This window comes from Muntiacus reevesi, chromosome 2 (assembly GCF_963930625.1).
Source record: "Muntiacus reevesi chromosome 2, mMunRee1.1, whole genome shotgun sequence".
Taxonomy (NCBI): Eukaryota; Metazoa; Chordata; class Mammalia; order Artiodactyla; family Cervidae; genus Muntiacus; species Muntiacus reevesi.
In genome coordinates, this window is record NC_089250.1 from 38178579 (window position 1) to 38192177 (window position 13599).

At 45.5% G+C, this 13599-nt stretch overlaps 1 protein-coding gene across 1 annotated transcript in view; it reads left to right on the forward strand.

Moving 5' to 3' along the window:
* Positions 1 to 13599, forward strand: part of SLC24A3 (solute carrier family 24 member 3) — a 426143-nt gene that overhangs the window by 368290 nt on the left and 44254 nt on the right. Inside the window, exon 7 of the mRNA XM_065919590.1 lies at positions 12695 to 12769. Within this exon, the coding sequence (XP_065775662.1) occupies positions 12695 to 12769 (75 nt within the window). The remainder of the gene's footprint in view (positions 1 to 12694; positions 12770 to 13599) is intronic.

A 13599-nucleotide genomic window follows, 5' to 3' on the forward strand; every position in this document is an offset into this window, starting at 1 on the left:
GGCTGTTTTCCTCCTGTGTCTTCACGTGGTCCTCCTCCCTCTATAAAATTTGGGTCCAGATGATACCACTTCCAGGTGGCTCAGACAGTAAAGAATCTGCCTGCAATGCAGGAGACCCGGGAGTTCGATCCCTGGGTCAGGTTGGGAAGATCCCCTGGAGAAGGAAATGGCAACCCACTCCAGTTTTCTTGCCTGGAGAATCCCATGGACAGAGGAACCTGGTGAGCTAAAGTTCATAGGGTCAAAAAGAGTCGGACACAACTAAGCGACTTTCACTTCCTCTTCTTATAAGACTCTAGTCAATGTGGCTTAGAGCCCACCCTGGGAACCTCTTTTTTCTTAATTTTTTAAAATTAATTTATTTTACGTTATAGCATTGTATTTGTTTTGCCATACATTGACTTGAATCCGCCATGAGTGTACAAGTATTCCCCATCCTGAACGCCCCTCCCAGCTCCCTCCCCATCCCATCCCTCTGGGTCATCCCATTGCACCAGCCCCGAGCACCCTGTCTCATGCATCAAACCTGGACTGGCAATTCCTTTCACATATGATATTTTACATGTTTCAATGCCATTCTCCCATATCATCCCACCCTCACCCTCTCCCACAGAGTCCAAAAGACTCTTCAATACATCTGTGTCTCTTTTGCTGTCTTGCATACAGGGTTATCGTTACCTCTTTTTTTAACTGAATCACCTCTTTAAAGGCCGCAGGTCCTGAGGTCCTGGGAGTTAGGGCTTCAAAAAATATGAATCTGAGAGGGACATAATCAAGCCCCTAGCATCCACCCTGTGCAGGATTGATATGAACTAAAGCCTGTAGAGAAAACTCATTCATTTGATGCCTGGCTCATGTAAATATTCAATAAAAGGCCACTGCTGCTGCTCTTCTTTTTTGAGGAAGTTAGCCAATACTCCCTCCTACCCCTTTCTATATCTGCCATGAAATAGTTCATGTGTTTAGAAGAGGAACAAATGCTCTGTGAGCTTTCCATTTCCTTTGGAGGTCCCCTGTCAGCGGTTATCTTTTACACTCGTGGCCAGGCCTAAGTGCTGAGACATTTGCCAGTCGAAATCGATGCCTGTTGAGTTGTTTTCTCCACAGGGGTAGAATTTATATGCTGCAAAAGGAGGCTGCTTATCTCTTTGAAATGCTCATTATCAAGCATGCCTGACTCACCTTCTTCAGCGCAGCAGTGCTGACTGGCTTTGGTTTTCATAGACCACTGTTTTTTAATTTAACATTTATTTATTTATTTGGCTGCACTGGGTCTTAGTTGTGGCAAATGGGATCTTTGTTGCAGCATGCAGGATCTAGCTCCATCTAGCTCCCTGACCAGGGGTCAAACCCAGGCCCCCTGCATCGGGAGCACTGAGTCTCAGTCACTGGACCACCAGGGAAGTCTCTATAGACCACTTTTGCTTTGGTTGGCTTGTGCCCTCTGACTCCTGGAATCTAGAGTCCTGTCATTCACAGGACAAGGGGGAATGTGAGTGTTGCTTTGACAGATTCTGGCTGTCGGGCTGCACCAGAATTCTGCTGGGGAGACCCTTGTCCCTCTGAGGAGGAAATAAAGGGCTTTGCAGTGTGGTTGCAGGTAACATAGGGCCAGCCCTCTCATCAACTTCCACGTCAGCTCTTTCAGAATGCCAGAAGTGATGACCCTATCAGCCCTCCCAGATCCTCATCTGGATCAGAAGACATGCCAATGTGGTCAGAGCAGCTTTGGTCACCAGGCCTCAAAACATCCCAAACAGCCCTCAGCAGGTAAACGGATAAACAAAGGGAATAATGATCAGCGCTAAAAAGGAGCAAAGTCTTGACACACACGACAGAGATGAGGCTGTTTGTAGGTTAGGCCCGTAGCCCCAGCTGACAGCCAGCATCAGCCACCAGCTACACCACTGAACAAACCTTCCGAGGATTCCAGCCCTCACCTTTGGGTCTCTCCAGCTAAAAGTGAAATCCAACAATTGCACACTTCTAGTTTTATGCTGATGTGACTCTCAAAGCAAATTTTTATTATAAATCTAAAAGAGATGTTAAAACAGAAATACTTTATAAGCAGAGTGGTGGACGGCAACACTGCTAGTATGTGGGCTCTGAAATGGTCATAAGAAATACGTAAAATCTGTTACTTCTCAAAATCTCGTACATACCAGCAGGGTTTCCTTCTGCATTGTGGGGGACAGGGGATGGTTGGTAGTTTCTCATTTCTGTTTATCTGGACATCCCTCAGACTAATAGGTGGTTGCAGGCTGGGTCAGTGGTCTCAACTCCTGCCAGGTGTTAGGAAGCTTTGAGAAATCTGAAGCTTTGAGAAATCCCAATGGCCCAGTCAGAGCCTGAATCCACTAATTCAGCATCTCTAGGGGTGGAACCTAGGCATCAGTGTTTCCTAAAGCTTCCAAGAGATTCCGTGTGCAGTTCTGATTCGAAAGGTCTAGGGTGAAAAAAAAGGGGGGGGACTTTCCTGGTGGTCCAGTGGTTAGGGCCCCCATTGCTAGGGCCCCCATTGTTAGGGCCCGGGTTCTGTCCCTGGTTGAGGAACTAGTGTATTGCAAAAAAGAAACAGAAAAAGTCTGACATGGGCTTGGGAATCCATTGTCAGATTCAAGTCACTCTTATGATCAGCTAAGTTGAGTAACCTTGGCAAAGGGGTGACCATGTGGGCTCTTGAATTCAGACCTGGTCAAAATATGGCTCAGTCACTTTCATCTTGGGCAGGTTATGTAACCTCAGTTGACTCATCTGTAAAATGGGAAGAGTAAATGATTGGAAAGGAAAAAGCAGGTGAAGTGCTGTATGTAGTATCTGGTTCATAAGAACCAATTTTTAAACATAGGCTATTAAGGAAGGGGCTGCATCTCAGGCCATGACCTCCCAGGAAACACTTACTATTGGGTCCCTGAAGGCCCCAAATCTTCAGAGGGGCATTTTCTTTCCTGAGGATGAGAGAGGGTGCTCCAGGTAAAGCCACTCTGTTCCTAATGCCTCCACGCACAACCTTCCTCTCACCCCAGAATCTTAGCGTCTCCGAGGTTTTTGTGTGGATCCTTACCATGCTCCTGAGGGACTGATGCAGGTAAAAATGATCTTTCCAGGTAGAGAATTGAAGGTTGGAGGAGCACAGGCCCCTGTTCCCGCACCACACGTGGAGGATGAGGCTGGGAGACTGGGAGACTATGCTCAGGCCTGCAGGCCAGGGGGTGGGCAGAGTAGGAGATGGCGAGGAGGTACAGGTGAAGGGGCGAGACCCGCATGCCCTTCCTCCCCACATCTCAACTTTCTTGAAACCAGATAAGTACCACATCCTTGCTGTTGTACCTTCCACGCTGCCCTTTATTCCGCATCTGAGCCTCTGAACCAGTAAGGCACTAAGTTCTCCCCCTTTACACGGTCATCCACAAAGTGGAATTAACAGAGATACTTCTCCCCTTGATTTTCGCTAAAAGTTGCCAGCTCTTTGGGAAAGGGGCTTTGTCGGCTGGCAGGTGTGACTGGCTGCCACAGCCTCTGCTTCACTGCTAAATGCAAATCAAGGCTGGGTATGATCTGGTGTTACCGTATTTTAATCCTCAGATCTTTAATGCAGGGAAAACGATCTGCCAAGCATCCATTAAAGAATAGTCTTGGGTTCAGTCTGCCGTGGCTACAGGATTGATTCATGGGCATCGCCTGTTGTCTCCACCGTGAGTCACAGAAATTACTTAAAATATGTTGCCTGACAGATTGACTGGGGCCGCATGAGCCACACAGACTAGCAGCCAGTATTTGTTAGTACAAAAATGTCACTGCATGCCCCCAAGATCAGAGTGTGACCCTGCTTCCACACCTAGAGGGGCAAGTGCTTCCTTTCCAACCTGGCGCTCCCACGGGGGGCGGCCACCCACTTTCCCTTTGGAGATATCACAAGTCAGGGTAGTTCCTGATATGATGCAAGTCCCATTTCATGTCAAGCAGGGGGTAGACATCTTCACTTTGAAGTACACATTTCCTCTCCCCTGTAACTTAATGAAGCCAGAGAAACATGGCTCTTTCCAGGTGTGAAACAGACCCTTCCAAATCCATACCCAAGCCTGTGGACTGGAAAGGAGCTGGCCCTCCTCTTTTTCCATCCCCCTTGCCTTCAGCATTTTAATTTTCAGAGAGACCAGAGGGAAACGGGACATCTTCCCCACCGTGCTTCCACTACTGGTTTCTGATAGCATGAAAAGCATCATGTGGTAGTGGAAACACTAATGGCTAATAATGCAATCGTATGCTATAGCCAGGCTCTTACTTCCAGAAGCTTCAACTCAAATACATGGTCTTGAAGTGAAGTGAAAGTCACTCAGTCATGTCCAACTCTTTGCAACCCCGTGGACTGTACAGTTCGTGGAATTCTCCAGGCCAGAATACTGGAGTGGGTAGCTTCCCCTTCTCCAGGGAGTCTTCCCAATGCAGGAACCGAACCCAGGTCTCTCATTATGGGTGGATTCTTTACCAGCTGAGCCACCAGGGAAGCCTATACATGGTCTTGAAAGTGAAAGTGAAATCGCTCAGTCATGTCTGACTCTGCGACCCCTTGAACTGTAGCCTACCAGGATCCTCCGTCCATGGGATTTTCCAGTCAAGAGTACTGGAGTGGGTTGCCATTTCCTTCTCCAGGGGCCTGTCCCAACCCAGAGATCGAACCCAGGTCTCCCACATTGTAGGCAGACGCTTTACCATCTGAGTCACCAGGGAAGTCCATATATGGTCTTAGCTGTCTTATTTCTGAACTCACATGATATGTATTAACTTCCTTTTCCATCAGCACTTCAAATGCAGAAAAGCCCCACTGCACTTTGGAGACCCCAGTCCCATGAGGATGCATTACAGATCAAGAGAGTAAAATGATCACTCAAGCCAGACATTGTCCTTTTAGGCTTCATAATTGATAAAATGAGGAAATGCTTGCCTCTGATGTGTATCTGGCTCCTAGCCCAAATGATATAAATTTAAAAATAAATAAATTCTCTGTGCTTTAGAATTCTTTATACCATCTTTTCAATAGATCAACTAGGAAAACTTGGAAGGGAGCAGGAATTTTCTGGCCTGGTTCTACACTGTACAAAAGGGTGGTTTCCCAGCATCTTTTCTAAAAATTATACTATTTATTTATTTTTGGCTGTGCTGGGTCTTCATTGCTGCAAGGGCTTTCTGTTAGCTGCGGTGTGCAGACTTCTCACTGCGGTGGTTTCCATGGACCTATTTATTCTTTTCCAGAATTTTTTTTTCCCTTGTAGATTGTTGCACAATATTGACCTTAGTCCCCTGTGCTATACAGTAGGTCCTTGTTGGTTATCTATTTTATATATATTAATGTATCTGTTAATCCAAAAATCCTAATTTATCCCTCCCTCCCCTTTCCTCTTTGGTCACCACAAATCTGTTTTTCATGTCTGTGGATCTATGTCAGCCTTGTAAGTCAGTTCATTTGTGTTACATTTTTAGATTCCACATATAAGCCATATCATGTGATACTTCACTCCTGGGTATATATCTAGAGAAAACTATAATTTGAAAAGACATGTGCACCCCTATGTTCACTGAAACAGTATTTACAATAGCCGGAACATGGAAGCAACTAAATGTCGACTGGTAGATGAATGGGTAAAAAACGGTGTGATGTGTATAGACAGTGGGTTGTATTTTTGAGCTTACAAAAGTGTGTGTGTGTGTGAATGCTTACTCAGATTATCGGATCATTGTATAAATCCATGGTTAGGGTTAAAGCAGATACTGCAGTTGTCCCTTCCCATGACTCCTCATCCTTACCTTTTGAGTTCCCACTGGCCTGACTTCCCCGTGCCAGAGCCTGCATTCTTCTCTCTGAGGGCTCTTCTTGGCCAGGGAATCAACATTCTGGTTGCAGCCTTCAAGCAGTGACTGGTGGAAGTAGGTGGATAAATACCCCACCTCCCTCTCCCCTTGGAGGAGACAAGGAAGAGGCATGTTCTCCAAGGTCCCTCAGAGCACCCCATCAGGATCACGCCCCACCAGGATTTCTCCCCAGTCATCTGCTGCTGTATCTCTATCTTTTCATTATCTGCCTCACTTTCCCCAACAGTGTTTCATAGAATCACTTCCCAAATGAAGTATATGCACTCAAATCTTGCCCTGGGCTCTGATTCTAGGTGAATCCAAGCAAACACATCTGATGACTTGAAATTACCCTAAATGCCCTACTTTTATAGGCAAACTCATATAGCCCCTAGTGCTGGCATGACAATGCCTGGCAGTGAGCACAGGCCCCGGGCCTGGTCCCAGGAGCATGAGCCCGCACAATCCTTCCTTAAGGTGGCGCCATCTCCCTGAGAATTCTGATGCATGCGAGAACACCCTGAGCTACCAAGTTTTGAAGGCCTAGCAGGCAGCATTTACATCCAACATGAGAACACCTGCACCTGATGTTCTAAACGATTGGGAAGGTGCTCCTGCATCCTGGGCACTTCGGATCATTAGAGCGTCCCTGGTGGTTGTTCGGTTCGGTCAACGCAGAGCCTTCAGGAGATTGCTGTATGCCTGCATGGTCCCAACGTGGCCTCGTCTTTATTTAAATATATCTCCAGGAACAGCTTCTTCATTTGTCATTTGTTTTCCTTACATGAAACTAGAACTCAGAATGGGTTTTCTTAGGAAAAATGTAAAATTTAAAATATGAGTTCATTTTCGGTTCCTGTTTGCAAAGATTAATAAGTGGACATTCATTGTATTTTGCAGAAATTTATTATTGTCTTCTTATATGGCTTGACTCTGTCCATTCTCAGTAAAAAATTTCCAGAAAGCAGGAGCCATTTGTAGTTTGGTGACTTTTCCCAGGATTGAAGCATTTTGAATGGGTACCTGAATAATGAACAGACAGTAGTGTCAAGACCTGTCCCTCACCGGCTCTGACCCCCAACACCATTGGATGCCCTCAGACCATGTGAGGGACACCCTAGAGCCCCAGCCTTTCTCCAAATCTCACGGCTGTCTTGCCTGAGATAAGAATTGGCTGTGGGAACTGTGTCAACTCAAAATCTTGGAACAAGACTCATGTTATGATTTTCAAATCCCTTTTCCATGAAATTTGTGTGAAATAACAACATTTCTCTGAAATGATAGCAGTTTTATGTTTATGTCATGTAACTATTATGGTGTTCTGCCTGCTTAAATGGGTTTTTAAAAAGGCAAAGTGTTCATGAGTTGAGAGTATTCATTCCTTTTAAAATGTGTCCATGATGTCAAATCCCATTCTCCATCAAGGAAAAAATATTAAATTGTATTATATATGCCATCTATCCACATGTATGATGTGCATGCATCACCATATATATATATATAGAGAGAGAGAGAGAGATTTACAATACAAATCCATACACAGAAAATATATAGTTCTATCATAAACAATTAATTTTAACTCCCTAGAAGGAGTCAGAATTCCAAATGATCACTCAACATTTGAATACAGGAGGAGGTGTTTTCCTCTGTTTTAGAAGTGTGGGTTGTTTTTTGTTTTTGTTTTTTTCTTTCTTTTTGCTTCTTGCCACTCTGAAATTAAATGAAATTATAAGAAGGAAACTGAAGCTGCATATTCAATAGAAGAAGTGCGAAATGCACCCCAGAAATAGAAGAGAAATATCAAGATGCAATTTCAGCTGGGAGGGATTCCTAGAGTGAAAGGGGACGAACAGAGCCTCTGGCTTTAATTTACAGAGGAGTCTGCCAGTGGTGACCTCTTACAGTCCTTGCCGTCTGTATTATTGATTAATGAGGTCAAGGGCAGCGTCACTCACTGCTGACTCTCTCTGGGGACCCGTGTTCACTCTACAGAGTGCTCCAGAAGATGCTGTCTGCCAGCAGATGCCAAAGAGCCTCCCATATTGATGCAAGGGTGCTGACAGATCCCTCTGTGCCCACGGGTGCATTCGGGGCCTAAGTCAGATGGTTCCTGGCCTCTATCTAGAGATAAAAGCCCCTCCACTGAGAAGCAGAGAGAGTGGCTTGTACCCAAACATCAGTGTATTCATGTCTGTGGAAAAGCGAACACTTCCATCACCAAACAATGAGCTGTATTGGTGTTTAAAAAAAAAAAGGAGAACAATAACCACCGAAATGGAACAGTTTCCGAGTTTTCTCTTTCCCTCCTGGGATATGTCCATAGCATGTCCATATCCCTGTCTGCAGTCTCTGGGGTCACTCTTTCTGCCTTGATTTCTTGCCTGGGCTCTCTTTAAAGCAGTGTATTTTTATATTGAGCTGTGAGTGCGTGGAAGTGTTTTAGTCACTCATTCGTGCCCAACTCTTTGCACCCCTACAGACTGTAACCCACCAAGCTCCTCTCTGTCCATGGAATTCTCCAGGCAAGAACACTGGAGTGGGTAGCCACTTCTTCCTCTAGGGGATATTCCTGACCCAGAGGCTGAAGCCAGGTATCCCGTACTGTGGGCAGATTCTTTACCATCTGAGCCACCTGGGAAGCTGTGGTCACTGCTTTCTTGTCTCTCACCAAATGCCCCTGCATTTGGTCATGGAGAAAAGAAGACCTCCACGGGGGATGTCACAGATGGGTATCTGCTTTCACCCTGCCTCTGTTTACGCATAGTAGCACAGTGTGTGGGGTCAGGACCATGAGATCCAAGCTACCGGGTTCAGATCCCAGTCCTCATCCCACTGCTAGTTGTACCACTGTGTTCAAGACTTCAACTTGGCCATGCCCACACTGCCAGCCAGTGAGGGTGACAGCGCCCACCTTGTTGGATACTGTAGGACTGAATGAAGTAACCCTTCCGGTTCCTCTTGTTTGCAGGAAGTGTCAGGTAAGTCTTTTTATTGTGGTGAGTAGTGGTCACAGCTTTCACTGTAGATGCTGCAGAATCAAGGATGCTTTAATACCTTAGAGAGTGTGGAGACTTATTCTTCTCTGCTTTGACTCCTTTCTTGTCCTCCCGTTCATTGCTTCTATAGAAAAAAATTGGTTTTGCCAAAACAGACTCACAGACATAGAAAACAAACCTATGGTTACCAAAGGCGAAAGGGGGTGGGGCAGGGATAAATTAGGAATTTGAGATTAACATAAACACACTAATTGTATGAAACAGGTAACAAGGACCTACTGTGTAGCACAGGGAACTATATTTAATATCTTGTAATAACCTCTAATGAAAAAGAATATATATATATAATATATATGTATAACTGAATCACTTTACTGTATACCTGAAACATTGTAAATCAACTATATTTCATCTTTTTAATTTAATAACTAAGATTGGTTTTGGTAATTGTAGGCTTTGAATCTAGAGCTGAAACATGGAGATGGTCTATACATTAAAAAGTACTCTATTTATAAAGAGATACAGTAGATCAGTATCCAGGCAAATCTGACATTTAGACCTAGTGTGATGTGTATTTCTTAGATCAGTAAATATAAATGGATAACTTGCATTTCACATTCTCATTTTTATTTTGGTTTTTATTTTCATTAAAGTTATACACGCAAAGCTTAAAGAGGCAACCAGTCCCAGGCAGCTTATTATGAAAGACAGCCACCCTCCTACCCCACCAGCACCAACCTGCCACCCTTCAGAGGCAACTACTGTCCACTAGTTTGGTTGTTCCTGATACTCACTCCGTGTCTCCAGATCATGTACTTCTAAAGCAGTGACTTGACCTTTCACTTCCAAGTATTCTCCAAGGCTTTACAGTGTGGAGGAGGAGGGTTAAGGTCTTTCTCAGCCCTGCTCACCCCGAATGCCCAGCCCTCCATCCTCACCAGACACTTACACCATGTACTTAGACGGCAGTCTACACTGCGTTTATCATGACTGTGTGACCACTGCTTATAGCTCAGCCAGTAACTAGGTAATGATTCATCTTCCCTTCCTGCACAACTCTGTGTTTTCCCCATGGTTTACGTTTGTCTTTTTTGTTGTTGTTCATTTGCTTAGGTTTCAATGCTCTGTCCCCAGAGCTCTCCAATCTCCTTTCTGTGAGTTTGGAATTATATTTCATCAATTTTATCCTCCTGCCGTCATTTCTTCTGTGTCTTCTGACCAGCTGCAAAAGTTTCTTTTAGAATCTCCTCTTACCATCTCTCTAGAATCTTCTTTCACCACCATTCTGGAGATCTTTTCTCATTACAATCGATTTTTGTTTTTTGATGTAAGGATTTATTTTGCCAACATTCTATGTAACAAGTGTTTTACTCCCTGATTTTAGTGGAGCAATGTTCTAGTAGCTTTTTGCAAAAGGATATGCAGGAAGTAAATTTTTTGAGATAAGCTTTTATTTTTATTCTCCTGTCACACTTAATGAACAATTTGGTCAGGTGTAGAATTCTAGGTTGAAATCATTTTCCTTTCTAATTTCGAAGTCACTCCTCCATTGTCTTCTAGCTTTCAGCTCTCTGGCTGAGAAATAAAATATTATTCTTTGTATATAATCCTGTTTTTCTCTCTCCAGTGACTTCTAGGACTCTTTTATGGTTCCAGTATTCAGAATATTCACAATGACATGCCTTGGTGTGCATCTTTTTGTCCTTTGTGTTAGAAAAATGGAAGTCCTTAACTTCTGAGAACTTTTCTTTAATTATTTATTCAATCATTTCCTCTCCTCCGTTTCTGAAATTCTCTTCTGTAAATGCCAGGTCTCCTGTCTCAGATAAGGTGGGGAATGTACAGTCACTGGTCTATTTGAAGTGAGGGAATAAGTTTGTGGTTAAATTCTTTAAAAAAATTTTTTTTTATTTTATATTGAAGGATAGTTGATTAACACTGTTGTAATAGTATTAGGTGGGATTAAATTCTTCAACAGTCTTGCAGTCATCCCGTTTTCAGGCCACCTTTACCACCATTTCTAGAACTTGGTCCACTGCCAGCTGAAAGACTTTGATTGTTCAATGGTTCTGCTTTCCAGCCTCCAAAATTTTCTTGCTCTGATCAATTCTTCTAGTCTCTTTCTCTCTTTATATCTTGTTTTTTAAAAAAAAAAAATCCCTTTGCTGTAACCCTGTTATAGTATAATAAGAAAGAGCAGTGGTACTGGGATGTTCAGTCCACCTATCTTTAACTAAAAATCCAAGTGATTTTTAAGAAAATTCAGAGTTGATATTTGCCATGTGTTTTAAGTCCATTTGCTTAATTATAATAAATTTTAAAATATTCACCACCTTTTATGACCTGATGGAACATGAACAATCTAGCCCAATTTGTCCTCTTCCATAGATGGTGAGTGGTGGCCACAGGCTCTAAGAGTAAACAGCCCAAGGAGAAATGATAAAAGGCTGGAGAGGACTCTTTGTTCTAAAGTGATCCTTGTGGCAGAAGTCCTTTTCTTGACAAGCCCTTCATCTGGAACTTGCATCTGCAAATACCAAACCAAGGAAGGCAAAATTAGCACAGAAAATACTCAGTGTCCCTACAGTGGTGGAAGAGTGTGTTCACAGAAAGAGGCTGGCCTCGTTATTCATTTTTAGTTCTATTTAAGTCATATCTTTCATGCTATTTGAATCCAGAATACTCTCTCTGGTTTGCCTTTGCCCTGATCTTTTCTTTACAGTTGGACCCAGTCATCCAGGAGGGAAGAGACACCAAAGGTGGCGTCCCTGGAATCCCTTTTCCAGTTGTCTTTGGTCCCTGTTCTTGTCGCAGTTCAGAGTGGCATTTGCTGTGTCCTTTCCCACTTATGAGGCAAGGGCAAAGGCAGCTAGATGAGTCGTGTGGCCGTGGGGTGGCTGACACTTTCCTAGGGAGGTGGGAGGGAGTGAGAATGACAGCCCAGGAGGCACCTCTGACCTGCGACTCTCCCAGGCTCCTTTTGGGAAGAGTCTGCAAAAATGGACCTACTTTGCAAACCAGAGGGAAAATACCAGGTTTCCCTCCATGAAAGACTTTGAAGGACTTACCCAGGGGAGAGGACTGTCCTCCAGAACAAGGCCCCTCCTCCCACGATGCCCTGCCCATCCCCTCCCCTCCTTTGGCACCAAGGGTCTCCTTCTCCTGCAGGAAGTCCACACACAGGAGGCCAAGGCTGCTTAGCCTCCAGCGAAGTGTCCACTGGTCTCAGCAGAGCCACCACCTCCAAGATAGCATTTTCTTCACATCAGTAGGCAAATCAAAATTCTGATTAAGCCAGAGGTCAAGTGCCAACAAGGCCAGGCATATCACAGAGATGAGAGAAGAGGCTGGGGGCCTATGGAAGGGTATGCCCAGCTCTGGGCAGAGTGCTGGCAGGGATAGGAAGTCAGGAGGCTCCTCCCCTCTCCTTGGCCTCAGGGTTACCAAGGCTGGCAGATTCCTGGGAGACTTCAACCTGGTTTTGCAGAACCTTCCTCGGATAGTCCGTCTAACCCAGCCTTGCCTCTCCTTTGGGGGCCAGATCGGAGTAACAGCTGGGCAGCCCTCCGCCTTCCCCAGCTCCCTCCCTGTCTTCTCTCCTGGGCATCTCCCCATAATGAAGTCCTGGCAGGTTCAAACACATCTTGGCACCGAGTTTTCAGAGACCAGACTACTACGCCTGAAGACCTTCAGTGAGTCCCTGTCGACTGGCAGAGGGACTGGGTCTAGGGCAGAGAGAGAAGCGCTGAGTTGTGTGTCTGGGTCGTCAGTGGCTGCACCGCCAGAGCCAGGCTGTGTCCCTTGCGCGGCCCGTGTCCTGTTTCTCACCTGCCGCCCCTTCCCCCCAGGTCGTGGCTCTCTCCTCCTGGTGCCTGCTGAGGGACTCCATTTACTACACGCTGTCTGTGGTCGCGCTCATCGTGGTAAGTGTGTGCCTGGCACCTCGCCTCTCCTCTCCCGATCACCCTTCTCAGCTCAGGGCAACTCGGGATTCCTCCAGGTGCATAGAGGCAGCTGCTTTGGTCACCCAGAACTCAGCCCAATGGTTCTGGTGCTCAGAACAGGAGGTGGCTCTGCTCACCTGGCTCCATGAGCATCCCCTGCTGCTTTCCTGGGATTCTCATGACCCTTTGCTCTCACTTTCCTCAAGGGCTCCGCTGTAACTCCCTTCAGTGTCCCTGGGTGCAGACCCTCCTGCCTCGTCCTGCCTGTCCCACACTCTCCGTGGCCATTACCGCCTTCATGGGAACATCCCACACTGTGTCCCTAGTGGTGGGTGTCTCTACTAGACACCTTCATATCTCAGGTCCAAGTGTTTCTACACTTAGAATGATTTCCCCAAGGCTGGACCTCCTCCTGTATTCCAGCCCCCCACTCCCATCCTAGCCACCCAGCCTGGGAAGGATATTAAACGGATCTTCCCCCAACTCCCACCATACGCATTGGCTTCATTGTCCTATGGATTTTCATTTTGTAAAGATCTCCGCAGCGTGCCCCCTGTAGCCCATCTTACTTGAGGCTCTTTGCATCTCTGGCCCAAACTGACAGAGCTCATTGCAGATTAATGTAACAAGTAGCATCACTGCCAGCCACCCCCTACCCCGCACCTCCAGCAGTCCTCAGAGCCGTGCAAATGCTATCTCTACAAAGAACACCTGCAAATGCCAGTCCTTTGTTTAAATGAGCAGTGGCTCCAGGTCTCCTGTGGGGACAAACCCAGGCTGAGCCATCCAGGAATAGAAGGGTGGCAAAG